This window comes from Amblyomma mixtum, chromosome 3 (genome assembly GCF_055824585.1).
Source record: "Amblyomma mixtum isolate Tamu chromosome 3, ASM5582458v1, whole genome shotgun sequence".
Lineage (NCBI taxonomy): Eukaryota > Metazoa > Arthropoda > Arachnida > Ixodida > Ixodidae > Amblyomma > Amblyomma mixtum.
The window spans coordinates 80,981,176-81,003,612 of NC_143014.1; the positions used below are offsets into that span (position 1 = coordinate 80,981,176).

General features: G+C 49.1%; 1 protein-coding gene across 1 annotated transcript in view; it reads left to right on the top strand.

Annotated features, from left to right (window-relative positions):
• Positions 1-567: 567 nt before the first annotated feature.
• Positions 568-22,437, top strand: part of LOC149350782 (protein tiptop-like) — a 420,494-nt gene continuing 398,624 nt past the window's right edge. The window contains exon 1 of the mRNA XM_089579929.1: positions 568-770. Coding sequence (XP_089436055.1) covers positions 731-770 — 40 coding nt within the window. The 5' untranslated portion in view covers positions 568-730. The remainder of the gene's footprint in view (positions 771-22,437) is intronic.

The window sequence follows — 22,437 nt, forward strand, 5'->3', positions numbered from 1 at the left end:
AAGCAACACAGCCGCCACAGTCGACTGAAAAAGTATTAGCAAACAAACATTCGGAGAAACATTGTTAACTATAGCAGCCCAACGCTGCGATGCGGTCATGGGAGATAGCATCTTGTTTACTCTCGTAACATTGTTGCATTTTAGCGTATGAGCCACGATGATATTAAAGTGAGAATGAATCATCAGTTTGACTAAACTTCATCACAATTCATGTGTATCTGTTACCAAGGGGCTTTAGTGTTTCTGAGTGCCTGGAGTGATTGGATAGTTTTCCGTAACGACACAATTAAATGACACTGCTTTGTTCACCTATTTTTGATCGGGCTGTGTCACGCTGATTCAAGAAGTACGCGCGATCTCTCTTATACCGGGCACATGCGCCGTGCGGCCCTTCCCAGAGCGAAGTGTCCGCGACTGCCGCCGAGCGCGGGGCCGCCGTAGAGCCGTGGCGCTTCCCCGCGGTGGGCGGCCGAAGCGGTGCAGCCCGCTCGCGGGGCTCCTTGGCGTGCCGCGCCTTCGACGGCGGCCAAGAGATGCCGCGGCGGCGGCGGCGCGCGCTGGGAGCGCAATGACTTTCCCGTGATGCTTGGCGGTCGCACGGCAGCGGCCGCGAGAGGCATGGCGCGCTGGGCGGCCGGCAGAACCCCTCCGGCGAGGCTCGGCCGGCGCGGGCCCTGAGCACGCTCGCCCCCCACAGCAGCACGGCGGCCGCCCTGGCGACGCCCCAGGCATGCCTCGCCGGAAGCAGCACCGGCCTCAGCGGATGCAATGTGAGTGCACGCTGCCGTCGAGCCCTAGGCCTACGGTCCGGCTTCCGAGCGTGCGGTGCGTCCCCGCGGCCCGAGCCTCGCGCGGCGTCTGCCCCTGGCCGCGCTCCGGCTCCAGCCGCCGGGCCGCGCCGCGCGCTCCCGCGTGCGCGCGCGCGCCTCAATGAGCGTCACACACCGGGCCCCGGACGACGTGCGCGCTGACTACACGCTCGGGGGCTCCACGCACTGTCACTGTGTCGCGACGCACGTTTCCACTGCGACGCTCCGGCAGCGCAGTAGCGAAACTGTCACCGATGTTTACAACCTGTCTCCTCCGCTGAGCATGCCCTCCTTGCCACGCTGAGAAGCGTGCTGCTCTCTTCATTGCGCGCTGTGGACCCGCATTTGTGCGTTCCGTTCTTGTCTCTGTGTTCTTCTCGCGTGATTTCACACACCTCGTTGCTGGTTGTGTTGTCAGTGGGCTTGCTTTGCGCCTCCGATACCAAAGGCAGTCGTGAAACTAGTGTAATTGTTGTCGTACTCATGCGAAAATGTATTCAAATATATTTATCATGCTTTGTCAACAGCTCCAATGATTACGCATTAATTTTCTCGAAACTGCATCCCTCAGTGGCCATGTGCGATGTAATAGGTGCTTTAGATTTCTGGTCGTACACCTCGCGAGCAGCCCGCGCTACACCCGTCGCCGTAACACTATAAAGTTAGTATAAAATTTTCGTGTTAGTGAGTGTACAGAAGTCCCCCCGTCTGGTATTTGTTCCGAGAAGGCTCAGAATGAACTGCGTATAATATATTGAGAACGAGTACCTTTTACTCCTTGCCTCGTTCGCGCCACAAACCTAATTTCGTTTGAAAAGTGCAAAGTGTAAATCATTCGTTCTGAAGCTCGGGCAGCCGGGAACATGTGTGGAAGTTCGATGTAGTTCAGGCGTTTTTTGTGCCTTCTTTTGATTGCCTGGGCCCTTATTCATAGGTGATATTCCCTTCTGTACCTAGGATCACAAAGTTATTGCTTCTAAACGTTGACAGTGAAGCGAATAGACAGTGAGAGCTTCTAGCGCAGCACCTGTCGCTGCTACTGCTAAAAGCGCAAGGAAGTGCGCGAAGCGACGAAATGTCCACTTCCATCTTTCACTGACGCGGTGAACTCAGAAGACTTTTCAGATTAGTGTTTGCGCCCAGGCTGTGTCCGAACACTGCGCTCCTTACTTCTTCACTAACGGGACGTCCCAACTGACTCCTCTTCGCGACAGTATGCTCGCGCCAGTAACGCTCCTAAAGCTCAGACTTTTGTTTCTTTCTTTCGCTGTTCTTTTCTGAGAAAGGGACAGGAAGAGTGTTTCTGCTCTCGACGACGAACGGTCCGTGCTGCGGCGAAGTGAAAGTACCGTGGAAAAGTAAAATGATGTTCAGGCGAAAGGGATCGTGAAGGTTTGTTCGCGGCAGCGCATGCGATGTGAAATGGATTCTTGGTACTTATGCGAAAGGTCCTTGCTCATATCGAAAGCGAAGGATACACTGTATCTATAAGATGACGAACTTCGAAACCGGCAGCAACCGGAGCCTCCTAGCTTTCTCGTTTGCTTTTTACTTCTCACGAAACGAGCGATCCGTCGTATGCGTACGGAGGCATACAGCGCTGATGTAACGCTGGCAGGTTGGCTTTTTACATGATGTCGGGCTATGAACGGAGAAGCGTTTTGCCGACTGACAGGGTCTCCGCAATCGTGTGCGTTCAGCATTACTTCCTACTTTTTAAAGAAAACGGTGTCGCTTCAGATGTAAATTCCGGACTACATTTTTACCGGATGGGGTTAAATTTTTTATTCGTCCGCAATGAATACGAAGCAATGTGTAGAATCTGTTGAGGCTTACTGTTACCGCAGCAGAGAAGCAGTCCATTACATCAGAGGAGTGGATGGAACAGTCTCGAAATTTCAACGCGCAACAAACGTCTCTCGTGTTAGCCGCACTGTGTACGTCTATTAGCCCTAGCGAACAAGACGCGGTTAGTGAACAATCAGAGGATAATGATATAAGCACGAGAAGCTAAAATGGACCAGTAAGAACTGTCTTCTAACCGAGAACTGAAACCCGATGAATGCGGGTATATTGTAGCAGCGTGTGCCGCATGAAGGCTGCTTTGGACAAATTGTCGACATACCGATTTATCAAATTTTAGCGGTGCCAGCACATTTTTTGATATTGTCCTTTGAATGTATGTGAATTAGCTAGCATAACATGAAGGTAATGATTTCCTTCTTTGATTCTTTCATAATTTGGGCATTAAAGGGTTAATATCGTTATGTAAACTGATGCTTTTATCATATGCGGAGCAGTCTTGGTTACATATAGCTGCACAGTTACTTAAATCAAGGCAAAAGGCCCCGTAGGAAGGTTCATTTTACCTTTCCTGGAATAGCCTCTGCTGTCTGGCTTTGTATTTATTTGTTTTTGTTCATGTCTCGGTCATTCTTTCTGTCTTGCCAGTGTCAAGTCATTTCTGACGTCTGAATGCCGGCTGATGCCGCGTTTAAGGTGAAAACATCTGCTCGCCGTCAAGCTACGTATTTACGCTTCTCTCCAAGCATGTGTATACGATCGTCAACGCGCATCTGTTCCGATGCCTACATAGTGGCTCTTCTGTCGTGACGCTGGCGCCGATCGTGCGTTTTTCGCGTGCCTTTGCGTTTGTCCCCTCCTTTTTTTTTCTTTCACCGCCTCCCGCGGTCCGCCCCTTGTTCTCGCTTTGCCGCCGAGGCAGTACGCCGAGAGACGCAGGGTGTGGGCCCGCGGTGTCACTCTTCCGTTTTTATTCCCCCCTTCTTAGGCCCACTCGATGTTTACGGTGCCCTTCCAGCACGTCCTCATGCGGCGACGTGTGTATAGCGTGCGTAGTGTGATCCGTCGTATATATCACTGGCATGCTACCGGAAGTTTGGTCAAGCAAGATACGCGCGAGAAAACCTGTTCTCCGTGCCGCCAGTCCGACGCTGGCGACTGCGCGGCGGCCGAGTGTTGCAGCGTGGCTAAAGGCGCCAGAGGCACACTGTTTATGCCAGCCACTCCTCCAGTGACGCCAGGTTAAGGCACCGTGGCCAGGAGTGCTGCCGAAATCTTTCAGTTTTTTTTTTTTTTTCTCCAGAACAGTCGAGCGGCTTGGGCGATGATCTTAAGGCGGAAGCGCGATGGGTGCGCATTTGAAGTATCCAGAACTGAGCGCCAGTATGCTAAAACCTCATCGAAACCGAAAGAACCAAATCTTGCAGCGCCTAACAGTGTGCGTGTGTGCGGGTAGAAGAAGGAGAAATAAAAAAAAAAGAAAGAAGGAATTAGTGTTCACATGAGAAAAGGACCCGTATTTGCGACGGACAGTGCCGTTTCGTGCATGACGAGCTTCCGGAGTGGCAGGATTTGCAAAGCAAGTGGTCGCTTCATCTCATAGTCCATCTTGAGTCTATCATTTTTCGACGTATTTTCCCCCCTCATTCGCTGAAGCATTGAATGGGTTCAAGGAACTAGTCCAGCGTTCATTTCCTAATAGTCCACCGCGCCGAAGCTATTGTTGTCAATTTAATAAGTTGAAAGCGCGCAGCAAAATTTTCGCCGATTAGCCATGTCGGTTACCAAAAATGAATATCTGTATACTGGCTTCTGGATGCATACTGCGGCCGAGATTTCAGGGCATGTATGCTTAAGATGGTTATGTTTGCCCACCGGAGCACCCCATTGTAATAACATGACGTTTGCACGCGCCGTGATGCATTCATTACTTGTTTAGTATATCGTCAGGTAAACTAGGCGTTATAGAGGACGGTGTACTGTCATATCTACAAATTCCTTCAAGACACCGAGCCTCTATGCCGTTTCCAAGTATGCGTTTCGTACACATTTTCATAATGCTTATATGTATCCTGTCACTATTCGAAGGAAAAATTGTGGTTTATATTTGTATTTAGGAGTAAATTTCAAAGCAATATCAAAGGCAAGCAAGTTGGCTAGAATGTACTACCTTAACCAGCTGCTTTCTCTGACTGTTTAATGACGTAACGCATGTGAAGCAAGGCTGAAAAAAAAAAAGGAGGTGGACGCCTCCTTTTTTTGTTGTCCCACCTCGCTACAGGTTATGCCAGAGTGTTGTTTTGTAACCTTAGGGTAACGAAGCAGAAAATCAAACTCGTAATTTTTTGCTGCACTTGTTAATTTCTCATAAATGATTAAAACGCTAGGTTGGGGCAGCGTTAACAGCGCATTTCTCATTTTACACGTGAAACTAATACTCATCGAAAAGAGGTGCATAGTGCTCGGTAGATGCCCTATAGGTTTCAGTGGCATCTGCACGATGTTCGGCACGCACAGTCAACTGGATGTCCTGCCCTGACAGCGGCCGTAGAGCAGCCTACACAGCCACTTGAAAGAAAGCGCACCCGTAATAGCGGTAAGAGACGAACAAACAGTACTGCGAAAATTCTGTTATCGTTATTATTATTGATTTGTCCGAGGCAAGGTTGCGCACTGTGTGCGCTATGAGGCTCACCGACGTGGAGGGCTCCAAACCAATTTCTGCTACCTAGGGTTCCTTAACGTGCGTTGGCATCACACAGCACAGGGAGGTTCTTGCATTTTGCCTCCACTGAAATGCGGTCGCCGTAGCCACGGGTTCGAACCCGCGACCTTGGGATAAGCAGCTGAACTCCACAGCCACTGAGCCGCCGCTCAGATGCCGTATACTGTACAGCAAAACGAAAATGTGAGGAACGCTATAGAAAAGAGAATAATAGTTGGTTTCTGGATGAGGAGGCAGACAGAAGCGGACGAAATGAAGTTGGGGCGGAAGATTCGCTGTATGCATAACTGCTTTTGGCAGCATACGGACTGAACAGCCGAAGCAGAAGAGAAAAAAGGCTAACACAATATAACAACGAGCTATATCACAAATCACATTAAATCTGGAATTAATCGTCGCGTGCAGGAAGGGTAAAACGCGGCATCATACTGTTTGGGAAACAAATGCTCTCTCTGTGGGCAGAATGAATGCAGGTACCGCTCGCGAGTGTCATAACTTCCAGCTTCCCGACTTCAAGATTCTGTGTCTTTTTAGGCTCTCTCTTCGTGCACTGGTTATACGTAAACTAGCATTGAAGCTGCGCGAAGGAGGACCTCATGAACTGTTAACAAAAACAAAAAAGAATGCAGTGTTCTGTGTAACAAAGGTTTCCTAACTTCGCTTCCCCATTATTGCATGAGCGTGTAGTTATCTCAGCTTATGCTTCCTAAAGTCGAATGAGAATGTAATTGCTCACAGAAATTCGTTCGTGCATGCTGGCGTCTGTATGTTTTCTTCTTCATAGTTGAGTTAGGCACAAGAATTTTCACGTGCTAAAGCGACGCTGTTGCCTCTGAAGCATGTGGTAAGGGTGGATTTCGGATTTGTTTTGCCAAGCTGTGGTTTCTGAATGTGGACCGAAAAGAGCCGAATGTTTTCGCATTTCGCCTCCATCCATGACGCTCAGCTAGAGGTATTGCTCTTCGTGATATTTTTCCCGAGTTTTTCTGATACTAATGGCTGATTTGTCATGTTACATTGGAAAGTTTCCCAGCGTCAAACGCTTCCAAACGTAATATAGGAAAATGAGTTGGATTTGTCGGCACGAGTGCTTTGATATTGTGTGCCTGAAAAAGTGGCACCGAGGAGACCACGTAAAGCCCGGACATCCTCAGAACGCGGCCGCCTTGGTATTTCGTATGGGAGGTCCGTGACTCGGCGTGAACACATTGTCTCGGACAAGCATGAGAGAACGCGCGCGGATGCACGGTCCGATCCTCAGGAGGCTTACGGCTTAGCTTTGGCATACAGCTGCCGGCACACGTGATTAGACCTTGTGCATTTCGGACGACGTTTACCGGTGTGTGCTGTGTTCCCGATGCCCGTCAGTAACTTTATATCCACGTGACAAGCTCGACTAAATAAATAAAAAAAGATGTCTCGAAACAAACCAAGGTAGCCACCAACAAATACCGACACCACATTGCTAGATACACTGTCAACGTTAATTGGCCCCTTGGCTGGGCCTGTGCACGTAACCAATAGCCGCACATTGTGAACCGATAGCACGCATGAACGGCAACGAAAGGGACACGATCGCTCGCAATTTGACCAAATGCTGGAGCCGGACATTTCAGGCACACGACTCGCCTTAGTGGCTCAGTTGCTCTGGTATTCGGCTGATGATCCCAAGATCGCAGGATCGAATCCCGGCCGTCGCATTGTGATGGAGGCAAAATGCGAAAACTCCAGTCTGTTGTGCGATGTCAGCCTAGGTTAAAGGGACTCTGAGGACGTCCCCATCCAACGACTGTTCTCAGTAAAAGTTGATTATCTGGCTCATTCCTGGTTTGCTCACATATGGCTGAGAGGATTGGATTTAAATATTTCCCTGCCACTCGATTAAAACTCGTGTCGTCTGCACCGAGAAGGACTGGTTCCCGCTGTCCTGACGTGAATGGCGCTTTAGCACTTTAGCATGGCCTCTGGGGTCTGCACAAGAAACTTGGTGTCGACGCACGCAGTTTACTTGCGAAGTAAGCAGCTGGTGGCGACACCGATATTCCTTTTTTTTTTGTCTTTTTTAGCCTATAAAAACTCCGTTTTCGGTGAGAGCGGTGTCGATACAACGCCATAGTCTATCGATACAGGCCGACTTCCGTATGTGCTTAGTTTAAAGAATCCAAGGTGGTCGAAACTAATTCGGAGCTCTCCACTATATGGCGTCTCTGATGCCCACGTGCAGCTTCGGAAAGTTGTACCCCCTATGCCATACCATACCATACCATACCATACCATACCATACCATACCATACCATACCATACCATACCATACCATACCATACCATACCATACCATACCATACCATACCATACCATACCATACCATACCACATACTGTTTCAGACACACGACTGTCGTATTTACACGCAGGAGAATAGTGCAGTGTACGCCTGTAACATTACGCGAGGGATGAGTGTTGTATTTTGCGGTTGAAAAAGCAGCAGTATATATTGGAGCATCATTGGAGACTGTGTGTGTGTTAACATATTGCGTTGAAACTGCTACTTTCGACTCCGACCTTACGTCGTGTCGGTGCATCGTGTCGACATTCCTAGGGGTGACTCGAGCCCATAGCATACCCTCCAGACTCACTTGTGTAGTTGTGTAGTCATTTCAACGGGCTGGTGGCGTGCTGTAGTTCGCTGCCACAGTACTGTGACCCAGTCCGCAACTGTGCGCGCCGAGATAGCGCGCTGGTGGTGCGCAAAGAAAGGCAGATCTCGCAACAGAGGGGAGACTTCATTCATGTCCACTCCAGGTCCAGCGAAGTGCCGAGGCTCAGTGCACGTGCAATGCAGCCGTTGCGCTTGAGAGGTCCGGTACAGGTTCTCGCTTGCGCGCTGGTACCCATAGCTAGATCATTCACTCAGCACTAGCTGATAGTTTGGGTGTCGTTTTTCTGCCACTGTTCCTTTTTTCCGTAAATTACATTTATAGCTTCTAAAATATAAGCTTAGCTCGCTTCGGGTATGGCATGTAAAAAAAAAAAAACGAAATGTGCAGGATTAGTAACATTAGTGGCCTGCCGGGCGGAGCAGCATACTCTACGCGTTCACGCCTTGCAACTTGAGCACGTAGACTGTGTTTTGGGCAGTCCAAGGAATAAAATGAGGCCCTAGTTTTTCACCTCTTGGAGGAGTGCGCACCAATCGTTGGCCGTCTGAGCTAGGCACCGTGCTTTGCGGCTCGCGCTGGTTCGCTTGCGCAGGCTGGTCACTGAGCGCCGCAGAACAGTGGGTATTGGCAGACGCCGTGAGGTATCGGAGTGTGTGCGTGTGCTGTATACAGGCCACATCGCGTGGCAGCGACCTCTGATGTATACTTGAACAATATATACTATTGTGTATACTATTGTATATACTGTATTGAATTTTGTATATACTGTAAAATAAGTTTTTTCTGAGAGTGGATATGATCGATTGCTTAATGGATTTATCCATGCACAAGTCACCATGTCGGCTATGTGTATACAGCGCACAACTTATGCAGTTTTCGATATCGAATCGGTTGCTGCGTAGACTGTGGCCTCTTATCAACAGAAAGATGCGCACATGATGGCCTCCAGCCTCCTGTTCGGAACGACGTCCGGTGCAGCCGCGCCCGCATGTAACGCGCCAAAAGCAGGAAAAATTGTATAGAAACGCCGAAAACTTTCAGGCCTTGTTGGCAGTCATCCCGTGCGTAATAGCGACACATAAAGCGTCTTTGAACGACGCATATATAGGTTTCGGAAACCACACCCTGACGTCGTTGTGTCGCGTGCAGACTGAGCTTGTGCCGCTGTATACGCGCGGCTGACTGTTCAAGCTGCGACGGTATAGTTGGAGCGAGAGAGCGCGGCTGGAAGCGTGTCGGCGTCCCGACGAGGCCTGTGTGTCACAACGCCACGCTTTTACGCTTGCGAAAGCAATTTTTTTTGGAGGCTGGCGCTTTTGAGGGGTTTCGCGCACCGAGTCACTTCACACGGATGGACATGTGTGCGTCTCATTTGCCTCGAGTTTCATTTTGCGCCAACAGAAAACAACACCCGACGAGTGTAAGCAGTGCGTTGTTTTCCAAATGCGGGACGAATAGCCTGCACTTTGCTGTGCCAGCTGCAGCGACGTCGGTGGAATGGAAAGAGTGAGCTAAACTGGAGCTACAGGCACACAACTGCTCTGGGGTGCCTGTGCCATTGAACGCAGGCAGCATAGAGCTCACGATTGCGGTGCACAAGCGAACTTGAGCTCGAACGAGATTTCATGTGTATATAATAAGCGCAGATTCAATTTCTAGCCACGCCAATGAGAGGGCACTATTATTTGTTTACTTGATTGCTCTTCAACCTTTTCTCCGAGCATTCCCTGTATACTTCGTCTTCTGGCATTCTCGTAAGTCGAGCAGATTAAATTAATTCGTGCCCCGGTATACGCTTAGCGCAGAAAAATAGGTTATATTGTCGCGTAAGTGTCCACGAAAGCCGGACGCAAGCGTTAGGTTGATGTCATTTTTAAAGTCGTTTCCTCCCAACCGTTCTCACTTGCACAGCGTTGGCGGAAATTGATCCATGCTGTTTACATCAAGTGGTTCGAGTTTTGGGGGCTGAAAAGCAGCATTATTAAACAATCTTGCCTCCTTAGCCTGCCGTGGAGGCTTTCAAATCATATTTCCTATAGTCTTCAGTGAACTGCGCACGATTCCGACCGCAATTCTTCACTTGACTACCTTTTCGATCTATACCGCATAACCAGCGGTTGGAGTTTTTTTGTTTTTTTTTTTGGGGGGGGGGGGGAATTCAACGGACTTTTTTTTCCGCTGTTTATTTCAGAACGCAGTGTTCGGTTTTCTTCGGCGAATATTATTTTTTACGGGTCCGTTACCGGATTTTTTTTTGTATCAGTGCTAAAGTGTAGTAAACAGTAAATGTAAATGCAGTAAATGTAGTGCGGTTAAAGTCGCTTAGGGCTTATTGAGTTCTTTTTGTTTACACGAGCAGTCATTTTGCCAGTAATTAACGCTCATATCGTCGTATACTCAGAGCCCTAGATGGAATTAACAGCTATCGCCAGTAAAAAAAATAATAGACCGAAGTGAAATGAGCAGCCGTGACACAAAAACGCAAGTGAAAGTTCTAACCTGAAAACCGGTTTTTGATGTTAGCATGAAGTTGTTGCGATCAGTTGAGCGAATGGGCGGGGGTTCACGTGGCCTGCCTTTTACGGCAGCGATGGAACCGTCGCGGTAGACAAAACACGACCCTTTTTTCGTGACGCTCGCGCATGTATAGTTTCATGTCAGCCTCCTTACAGGCAGCGGAGAAACCTGCTTAACCAGGTAACTTCTCTAAGCGGTTGATGACAGCGAGCAAACAGCGCTTAACTAACAGACGGCGAGGAGGCGCAACCTCCCAGTCTGCAGAAGCGTGCAAGATATAAAGCGGGCAATGCGTCAAAGCGCACAACTGCGTTAATCGAAGGGTGCCAACGTTGTACCTTGCCCCTGGCCTCAGTGGTTTCTTAATATTCTCCTTTTACCGAGTTTAACTTCTGCTCAATAGCCAGCTAGGTACGGCGTGCAATGCCAAGGATACTGACCCTTTTCGACTAAAACCGAATTTTGGAAATTGAACTCGGCGTACTTTTATTCATTTTTTTTTTCGGCTTGAACCGAAAGGTCCAACCCCATCCGCATAACATACATTTGCTGGAATTCAGTAGCACTTCAAAGAGCGACATTAGTTTTCATTGTTCATTACATCTTGGCCTTCGTTCCCCACGCGGGGCTGTGGTCTGCGGAGAGTGGATATCCGCTGTTTAGATGTTTTACTTTTCACACGTGTCTCTGCCTTTGTAGGTGTACTTTTGTAGCGCTCAAAAGGGGAGCGGTCTTGAGGAATGCATCACGTATCTCGTTTCTCGTAGTTTTAATTTTTGTGCGTATGTTCATCGACCGCATATAAACCTTTCTGACACACGTTATCTTCTAATGTAAAGAAAAATTTGAAAAATTTGTATGTGTATACTCGTAACCTCCTTTTTCACGGAAATAACATGAATGACTGAAAAACTTTGGGAATTCACGCACACCGCACATTTCCACGGTGACGGAATTGCAGCCTTAAAAAGAACATTTGTGCCTAATTAAATATTTTATTTACCCTCCAAAGCTGTTTCCGCAACGAAAACTCAGCTACAGGGCAATTTTTGTAAAGCATTCCATCACATGAGAGAAGAAAAAAAATGTTACAGAACTTGCACCGTGAAACTTCGCGACGTCCATCTTAATTTCGTGTTTTTTTGAAAAGCGATCCTTTTCTTTCTTTCTCGGCACGAAATGGCCCTGCCATTCTGTCCAGCAGGAATCTTAGCCGCGATCATATGAATTCTTGGAAATGCCTCTAAAAGCTCCGAAAAAAAAAAAAGTTTGAAAAGACGCGTGATCAGTAAATCGTAGACGGCGTGCCGCAATGGTATAAAGACGCATGTGTGCCGCATTTAGTTAGTATAACTAGCTTTGCTACAAAGGCCGCGTGGCCGTTCTGTAAAAGTGCAGTGGACGTTGAACCTGTGTCCGAGGTCAGCGTAACAAGGGGTATCGCACTTCACCGTGCCGCGGATTCTTAGACTAAGCAGGGTCAGGTATACGAGCGTGCGTTGGTGGAGCAAGGCCAAGTTTCTTGGACGTCACTTTTAATTGTGAGGCAACTGCGAAATTTTGTACGATATTGCTTTGAACGCATTGATGGGAATTGTGCAACCTTCCGATGCGTAGCGAAATCTTGCTTCAAAAGTTTGGGCTAGCACCGAGTAGTTAAGGCTGTCATAGAAAACCGATGGCGTGAGCTCTTGGCAAAAAGTAGCGGAAAACTATACACGCATCTCGAGAAGGGATCTGCGGATATATCGACGGCTGTGGTACAGTCTTAAGATATGCCAGAAAAACTGCGATCATAAACAACTTCCTGTTGAAAAAATGCGCGGGCCCAGAATTTATGGGTATGGGCGAGCGTGACATTTCAGAGGAATGAGACTATTTCGAAGACTGTGCAGAAAACCGCAATGCGCGTCCCTCGCGATACATGGGGTGTGTGCTACGGCTACGGCGCTGCGATGCAGCTTGTCTGGTCGGCATGTTTGCGCGCGGGCATACCCAGCAGTATTAAGCGCTGTTTTCGTGCTATTTCGGCGGTGCTTGCTTGTCGAAGTATCGCCACACGAGAAAGCGATGAGCCAGTTGTAGCCCGCGTAGATGAGGGACACGAATCGGATACCCGGGTCACTAATGTCTCAGTTTTTTTTTTTTTTTCAATCTATCTCTTCATTGTCCTTTAAGTCTTCCTCCCGAAAAAAGCTTGCCGAAAAAATGCTTGCCACACGACTGTCGTGGCGGCTTGAGCACCACGGTTTCTATCACCCTGCCCAAATCGGCTTTCGGACGTCCATAGGTACAGAAGATGGATTGGCTGTCTTGGCGTCATCAGTTCTCGCATCAACTCGCAGCCACGATGTACGTACCGTACTGGCCATGGACGTTGAAAAGGCGTACGACAATATCAGCCATGCTGCTATCCTGGAATCGCTTGACATGCTGCATTTCCCCGTTAGAGTGCGCAATTTTGTAAAATCCTATCTAGAAAGACGACACTTTGCCCTGCGCTTCAGTGGCGAGGCCGTCGGATCCTTTGTGCCTCTTCGCGGCGTACCCCAGAGATCGGTATTATGGCCCACATTATTTAATATTACTTTTATCCCCCTTATTTGGCGCTTACATGATATGACTGATATTAAGTTTTTATTGTACGCTGATGACATCACTGTGTGGAGCACCCATCACGACCTGTTGACTCAAGCCCCCGCCCTACAATCAGCCCCAGATATTACGTCAACTTATGCTTCTTCAATTAGTCTTCAGCATTCAGTGAGCAAAACTACGTATGTGTCAGTTGTCAACCGCAGGGGACGCCGTAAACTCGCTGTGACACCAATTCGTCTCCATCTATCCGGAACTCCACTTCAATAAAGTTCGACCGTCAAAATATTGGGCTTGACAATACACGAGCCAGGAACAGGGACTGCTTGGCTTCCTCAATCTAAAAACCAAGCGATTCAGGCGTTAGGTCTGATTGGACGCATTGCTCCTAAAACAGGCGGCGCCCGCTCTCATGTTGCAAGACAGTTGGTGCGGGCGGTTGAGCAACCGCGCCTCGTTTACCAAGCCCAATTCCAGCATTTGACGAGTGCTCAGTGGGATCGCCTTGAAGCCGTTAATCGAGAAGCAATGAGGGTCATCACTTGCCTTCCGCGCATCACCCCGATCGTGGCGCTCCAAGAACATGCGCAGCTGAATACTCTAGATGAGCTGGTGCAGCAAAGACGTGATGCTCGCCGGCTTAAGTCTAACCTTACACACGCAATGTGTGCACTCAGGGCGTATGCTTCCTCGCACTCCATTCTACAGCCGCCTCAGCCAGTTCTCCCTCCCTGGCTTTTTGTGCAGCTAAGCGATAACAAACCAACTGATCTACGTCGGCCATCATCTACCCTCGCGGCGGCGTCGTTTCGCGAACGAATTACACAACAAGACGCCCATCTTCCGCATGGATCCATCGTTTTATACGTTGACGTAGGCATCCAGGCTTGCGAAACCACTACTGCAATTTACTGCCCTAGCAAGCCCGCCCTGAACAGAACGTCCAGGTTTCGCTTCCCAGAACCTCCTTCCTCCTTCTGTGCGGAAATGCTTGCAGTTCAAGAGGCACTTTGCTCTGTGGCCGCCGTTCCCCTACTACCTACGGCTCGCATTGTCATCCGCACCGACGCCTTTCACGTCATACGCCTACTACGACGCGTCAGTCGCAACCCAGGCATTTGCCAGGACGTCCATCGTCTCGCGGCAAGCATCCCGCAGCCAATCCGAATTGAGTGGGTCCCACGAGACCTCCTGAGTTCGCAAAGCCGTGCAGATTCTGCGACCCGCCTTGTGACCCGAACTTCGCTTCAAGTCCTCACTCTGGATGACAGCACCCTCCTTTTAACAAAAAAGGAACACCTCCGGCGCCGCACACGTGCTCTAATCCCTCCGTGTGCGGTAACCCTCCCCCGTGGTCTAACCCGTGCAAAGGAGGTTGCGCTTCGGAGGATCCGGGTCGGGGTTGCACTAACTCCAGCTGTTACACGAAAGTGGCCGCAATTCGAAGGTGTATACCCCCGCCCCGGGTGTCCAGTCTGCAAGAACCGAAATCTCGAGGCCGACATTCACCACCTGCTGTTGGTTTGCCCGGCGTTGAAGCCGACAAGAATTCGGCACCTAACGGCAGCGGGTCCTTCGCCCGACAATAGTGCTTCATACACCGCTTGGACACAAGGACCTCATCATCCTGTAGGTGTTTGCAGCGCACACGAAACACGGACGGACAGAAAAGGGAACGAAACACAGCGCTGACTTTCAACTGAGCGTTATTGGAAAAATAAGCGAGTTTTATACAAATTTTTTTTTTAACATGTGACTCAGAAGATGTCAAAACGTCCTACTACTAGGGTTTTTATCTAGAGTATCAGTGATTTTAGATGGCACATGTAGTAGGACGTTTTGACATCTTCTGAGTCACATGTTAAAAATTTTTGTATAAAAACTCGCTTATTTTTCCAAAAAAGCTCAGTTGAAAGTCAGCGCTGTGTTTCGTTCCCTTTTCTGTCCGTCCGTGTTTCGTGTGCGCTGCAAACACCTACAGCATGAAAAACAACTAGCCCAAGAAAAGACGATTCTGACCTCATCATCGTTCACTGCTCGATTTCATAAGATCAGCGAACCTTTTTTCATTTATTTAGGCATCCTCATCTATCATTACATACCGTTTTATGCCCTGAGGCAATCAATATCGCATTTAAAAAAAAGAAAGTATTCCTCCAACTGTTATCTGATGCCACTAGGTGACGTCCTCTGCGTGACCGTATTAAGTAGACATTTGCAAGACGTGCGCTGCTTAGATTGACAAGGACAGAGTTAAAGACAACACGAACGGTTAAGTGCAGTCTACCAACTGAGGCTTTATTACATTACAGTGGAAAAAAGAAAGAAAACAAGTGCATGTGACAAAAAACTCGATAAAAGCTTAAGAAGGGAAGAGAAGTCAACCCGGAAGCGCCCTACGCTGATAGCAAAAATGGCAGAAGAAAAATTGAAAAACAAAAATGAAAAGTCTTCAAAAAGAAAAGAAAATATGATCACAAACAAGTGTTTGTGGTGCTAGGCATGGAGTTTCGCAGCGTAACCATATCAACTCTGCCTTACTGATTGATGCACTCGCGTAGCTGACAATGGTATGGTTTTTTAATCTTTGCGCAGCACAGCAATCTCCCCCTCCGGGTGAGGGCAACCGATGGGGAACTTACTTGCTGACTTCTCCTCCCCTCTTATGCTTTCATAAGTTTTTTGTCACACGCTCTTGTTTTCTTTTTCACTGGAATGGAATAAAGTCTCAGTTCGTAGATTGCGCTTAACCGTTCGTGCTGTCTTTAACTCTGTTATTGTCAATCTAAGCAGCGCACGTCTTGCATATGATCATGTTCCAACTAGCTCAATCGCAAGCACTTCATGTAAACAGTTCAAGAGGGTTAACAGTACAAGAGGGTTGCCGTGGACATCCCAGCTCGCTTTGTGCAACGTGCGGAAAGCGCGCGTCGTCTAAAGTTCTCGACATCGGTCGTGCAGCTGCGTTGCGGTGAAGCATAGTGCATTGAAGCCAGTTTCAGTGTTTGTTGTGGAACCGTACAAAAAGTTTCGTGTGAAGTAACACAGTTGTCTCTGTAGCTGACGCGAGATATTTGATTCCTCTCTGGCACATGGTCAAATCTGATCTAATGATGGCTTTTCCTAAATCGCTGCACACAGAGACAGCGTACGCCAATCTGCGGAGAAGAAAAGTTGCTAAGCGTACCGCAGCCATCTAGGACAGAGGTCTGCATCTGAGTTATCAGGTGACTGATATTCCCGAGGCACTACACAAAGACGTGACACTATGCAACTGCGCGCGAGGTCAGCAGAGCGACGCGCAGACTTCATTGGAGACGGGACTGCAGCAGACCCATCTTCAGAGTACTTCCGACAGACGCGCCACCAAACAGGCTGCTAAAAGTGTCACCAAGTCTCCGAAGCCCGACAGAGCAGTGACGTGGATCTCTTAATTTTCGATGCGCCAAAGTGAACCTTTCAAACAGCGGAAGCGGCTGCGCTTCCTGCAGTGTGAAGCCGGGTGAGTAGGATATGCAGTGCGTATACAGCCCCTCTGATTCCCACAAGAGTGGACGAAAAAAAGCAGAATGGGAGAGAAGGCTTGGGAGCGTTCTGCTCGTCTAGTTAACCGGTCGGTGGGCGCTTCCTTGCGAGGTCGTCTTATCGGCGGTCTGGCGGCATCGACCTAAGCCAGCGGGAGAAGGCAGACTTGTCTTGAGGGCAGCTGTCGTGTTTCCATGCGTCCCCAGCATCGACGCTGTATTTCTTTTAGAGCGGCACTCAACCGCTTCGGCTAAATTTGTTCTTTTTTATATATATATACCGCTCGTTACTCCGCGTGCGTATTCCTCCGCTTGTTGCACGCATACGTGGAGCGAAATCGCCGAACGAGGGGTGATTGTCGATTAGACGCATGCGCGCCGCTGGGAACTAACTGGCCGAGGCGTATCTTGTGGCCGCGTTTTGCGCGTATACAGCTTCAGCGTCGGCGCCAACGCGCGTCGGCCGCGCTCCTTCGGCCGTGCTTCTTCGCTCTATACACGGAGAGCGGATGAACAGAGCCCGCGCCCCGGGAGCGATGCGCAGTGGTGGCGGCAGCTGTTGCTGTGCCGATGCCCCTCCCGGGACAGTCGGTCCATAAGGCCGCGGAGACGTGCCACCTGCCGCTATGCGCGCTTTCGCTCCCCGAGTCCGCTCGGAGATGCGCCTCACGTCGGCGCCCCCGCCGCGGAAGGACTGGACACTGCTCGTCGGGGCCGGGTCCCGAGCAGCGCTGGTCGCCGTCGGCCCCCGAGGCGCGAGGAACAACTGTCGTCACACGGAGCGCCGACGTTTCGGTGCGGGACCCCGTGTGTGAAGCTTTTTCTTCCTGTTCGTTCCAGCACAGGAGGGCTCCGCCTCGTGTGCACAGCACAGGCTTCTGCACCTTGCCTTGTTACCGTAGGCTACATTGCTTATAGCTAACGATGTGGCGTCCACATTGACTGGGTTGCTTGAGCGACGGTTCACACACTGAGACACACGTCTTTCTCCCCGCTTTACGTAGAAACAAAGATCGAGAGTGAAATCATCTGGTAAATTGCCCTGACTGAAGTTGGAAAAGACTGTACAGAACAGAGTTTGATGCGCGATACTAACGTATATTACAAAGAGGCGTAATATAGCCTGGGCACGGTGTCACCTTTTCATCGGCTCTGGGTGAACATCCGTTAAAGCGCCATGTAACGTCTTTAGGTGGTAGAAAGCGCATAAGACTGCTTGCAGTACACCGCTGTTAGGCTCCAACATCGCATGCGTATCGCTGTAACAAGTGGAAGTGCATTAAAGGGGCTCTGAAATACCTTCCGAGGAGAGCACATCAACCGGCCCAATCACTGCACTGTGTTGTCATGAAAACCTGAGCCAAATAATAAACCTCTACACAGCAGAGAACCCACAATCACGCGTGAAAGCTGGCGAGCCCTTCCCGGCAACTTTTTCAGGCTCGCACCCTTCTCCGTCGCTCGCACCTGAGTATACAAGTTGAGAAATGGCTACTGGTTAGATTCTTTCAGATGTCAGGCAGCTACCAGGACGTCAGGAGCGCCGACATTTGAGCTTGGAAAAAGTGACGAGGAGAAAGGGAAAGGCGCGAAGACGCTGAAATTCAAATTTTGACTACAGGTAACCCAGCTTCTTCAAAGCGCATTAAAAAATTCTTGCTCGACAATATTCGTGAAGCGGCGTGCTTTCGCATCGCAGGCATACCGCAACTTTATTAGAGCCCCTTTCAGAGGCCCTTTAAGTGCCTCTCGGCCGCGACAACGAACTCCGATACGTTTCCTTTGGAGCGTTTGTTATTTTGTTCCTCTCACAGCGCTGCGAGAAGGGTGAAGGAGTGATTTTGTGGAGGCTCTGTATAGTAAATTCTGTAAGAACTTATGTGCAATGTTTGCCGGCTTGTGGCTTTGCGGACTGTTTTTTTTTGTTTTTTTTTTTGCAGATCTGAGTTTTAAATCGACTATAGGGCAAGTTGTTGATTATAGTCAGTTCCCATCACACTTACCATTCCGAATGTTCAATATTCGTGCTGTCCGCTTAAGCAAGCCATTATTTTGGCTTTCTGGTACAACTGGCGTGTTATGTGCGCCAAATAGCACAAAAATTCTCATGAAAGGAATATAAATTGTCGTGTGTGATCCCAATTCGTGCGCCTTTTGTCGCCTGTGGCGGGAGTAGCAAACGTGAAAAGATAAAAAGCATTTTGCTTGGTTGTTTGTATCACTAGAGCTTGCATTACTACCTTCGACATACCTGCTTATACCTGCGTTAATGTGATACACTCAGTACATTTGTACTCAGTCGATCAAGCAAAAGTATAATCACTGCAAGAAATGAAAGCTGAGGTTTTGTGGTTTCCAAATTAGAACTTTCCTCATTGAACCTGATAAAAAAAAAAAAAAAGTATGCTAGTGAGAAAGCAGCGCCTCCTCACCCATGCGTCGTGATCGCGTGCATAATATGTTAGAGCACAAGAGCCAGGAAGTTGACCCGTGGGCACTGCGCGAAATGAATATCGCAACACACTGCGCGTATGCGCACCCGCGCTCGTGCCATCCATGAGCCTTATAAGAATTCGGGCCGCGTGCGATTACGACATTTTGTCTCGCTTTGCAACTGTTTTACTCTCGTTTCGCTGCGGTGAGAGAGCGCGTTCGGCAGGCGAGCTAAACCACCAGGTTTACTCCCTCGACGGCAGCCGTAGCTCTTACATAAGTAAATGAACTTGCGAACTCTACGAGCAGGATGAACAGAATGCTGTCAGCGGGCATCGGATACTGAAATTTGAGGAAGAAGCGGCAAAGACTCTTTAAGACTCGGTCCGTTTCTGGCGGCTTTTGCACCAATAAAAGTTCGCCTGTGTCTTAGGAACGAAGAATGTCTCGCACTCGGCTGACCTTCCGCACGGTGTCGCTGGTGCTGTAAGGAGGGGAGGCGCTATTGCGTGGCCCAGGTTTCTACCGTTATCTCGCCCGGATGTCAGCGGTGTCTCACATAGTTGGGGTGGTCGCACTTGCGTGATACAGTAAGCGTGGTTCAAGTTTTGTGGCGGTGGGGCGGAAGGAACTGGTTTGGCACATTTGGGCATGCTAACTTGTCAGTTCATGATGGAAGGGGGTAGGTAGCAGTTCATACTATTCCTTATCCTATTTATCACTGTAAACGTCATGTTGCGCCTATTGTTACCGTGCTTATGCTTGGATTCAAATTTAAAAGGAGAGTTTTAGAAATCGTGGCATGAAAAATATAAAAAAAAAGTGTCGTGCTGTACACTTAACGTTTGACTTAGACGATACATCAGATTACCGTTAATATATACTGATAAGTTACTGCTGGCGTCAAGCTCTGGCTGCGCACGCGTACTGCGCGCATGCGCAGTAAGTACTATGCGTGGCAAAGTGGTAGCGCGGTAATGGTAAGCCTAAGCCAGCCTAAGCTAAAGCGTTCCACGGTACATCCGCTCGGAATATTTTACAAGCTAGCGATCGACGGGAGCGGTAACGGTAGCGGTATACGTAACAACAAGCTAAAACGGCGGTATACTGTTGCCGGTATACGCGAGACAAACTTTCTGCTGTACTGCCGGACCTCTTGGACGGTGTTCTCCGCCTCAAATGCGTTTCTTGCAATGCCGTTCGCGTCTTCAGAGCGGCGAGTTCCGAGTTGAATGCCTCCGCCGCGCTTCTTGAGACCCTGTGCGGCTTACCTGGGAGCGCGCGGCACGTGGGCTCCGAACTCCGGCGCCGCGCGCGAGTCGAATCTTGGCGCGCTTCGGAGCACCCACGTGCGCGCCGAGCGCGCGGCGTTGTCGGCCGGCCGGCCGCCAGTCCCGCCCCGTCACGTGCAGCGCGGGGGGCGTCACTTAGCCCGCCCCCCTCGCTCTCCGGCTCGCTGCCCGCGGCGCCAGCTAGTGTCGCCGTTGAGAAGCGCTGGCCGCCGAAAGCGCGCGCCAATTTTGTCCGGCGGTCCGCAGCGTCGCCGATGCGGCTGGCTGCTGAGCCTGTCGACCCGATGACATGCTGCAGTCAAGGTGGTCCTGTGCTTCGTGTAAGTGGTGTGCCATACACGAACACCTCTGGGGAATAACCTTACAGTACGCCGGAACACGTGCCGGGCAGTTCCACGCCTTAGCCACCTGAAAAAGAAGGGGGCGCCACCCTTTGGAGCATAAACCCGCGTTATCGGGGTATGTCCTAGATGCCTGTGAAGCTAAAATAAAGCTTAAAATACAAAAGGTCACTTACTATGTTTACTGTTTCCTCTGTTATTTCCAAACGACCCAGCAACCATTTTTTTTTTACCATACGTTTTTAAAGACGGCATGCGAACTTTCTCAGTCATAGTTGAGAAGCATAAAAGATACGCGGAGAGTGAATATTTTTATTAAACGCATATAAAGCGGGTAAATAGATTAAAGGGTTTTAAAGAGGATATCTCAGTATCGGTATGTGATGTTATCCCCGGCCGTACGTATGAATTGACGAGGAGACGGGTGTAAAGAAAAAGTAGCTGGTTATTGAGCTGCCATTTTAATAATACTGTAATATAATGCACCCACAATAACATGCATGCATATGGACGCAGTTACAGCGCAACCTAGATTACCACTGTGATACCGTAATAGATTTCATAACTTTACTCGTTACAAGCATAACAGTCATTAAAAGTTCAAAAATCATTCATGAAGAATAACACAAGACATTCACTTAGTTTTTAAATTAAATACCTACCTGATCCTAAGGGAAGTAAAATTAGAAGGAAAAGCAAAGAGACTGTAGTTTTATGAGCATATAAATGTTAAAAGATTTACAACCGGTAAAGCATAATGTTGAGTTGTTTTGGAACATCATATAGACGACATTTATCAGACGACAAAGAAATGCCCCTTTTTCTGATGAATTTTTGCGGGCAGTGCCTTAGTATGCAGCTTATAAAAGGAAGTCGTCTTGCACGGCGAGAGGGGCATTTTACTCTTACAAGTATATCATGTCTAGTCCGGTCAAAGTACTGATTGTTACATGGGCGGGTAGAAGAGCATAGAAATGAGATGTTTGAGTAACCGCTTCCGCGACACTGAAAACAAAGTTTCAGCAGAAAAACGAATCAGTAGGAAAGGAAGAGCCTCATGCATAAACCCCCATGACAAGGACGATCGTAAAAATAAGGGGGCACAATGAGGGTCGGCTAAATTGACCTGTGATGTATCTCGGAAGAACGTGAAACGTGAAACAATTTGCCGAACGTACAGGTGGGCCAACCCAAGCCCACCAGCACTGATAGGCCTGAGAAAACAATTGCGTCGCATAAGCCCAAAGCGAAGTTTCTCGCGCTGCGTTGTAGATTGCATGTATAGTAGCACTTACTAGCGATTAAATCGTCATCTCTCATCCATTCGTTCTGTGCTTCCAAACGCTCGGCGCTTGCTGCAGCCTGGACACGCTGTTGAGCCGGATGAGTCAAGAGGTGAAAGGCTCGCCTTTGTCGCCAGAGGCAGCGCTATGTAGCAGCACACGAAGGTGAGAAGGGAGCCGAACGCGTCGCTAAGAGAGAGAGAGTGAAAAAAAAAAAAAAGTCAAGCAGCGAAAAAGCGAGGGATGCTGTGCCGTCACCACCGTGGCTGTGCCGTCACCGCCGTGGCTGTGCCCGCTGTGCAGCGCGGAAAAGAGAAGCGGTAGAGCGACTGCTCCGGTGAAGCGGTGGTCCCGGGTTCGAACCCCGGACCAGGACGAATTTTTCTTTAACTACGAAGTTCCTGTGAAAGCTGTTTAACTTTCCTTTGTAGCCGTATGGCTGCGCTCAGGTGGATGCC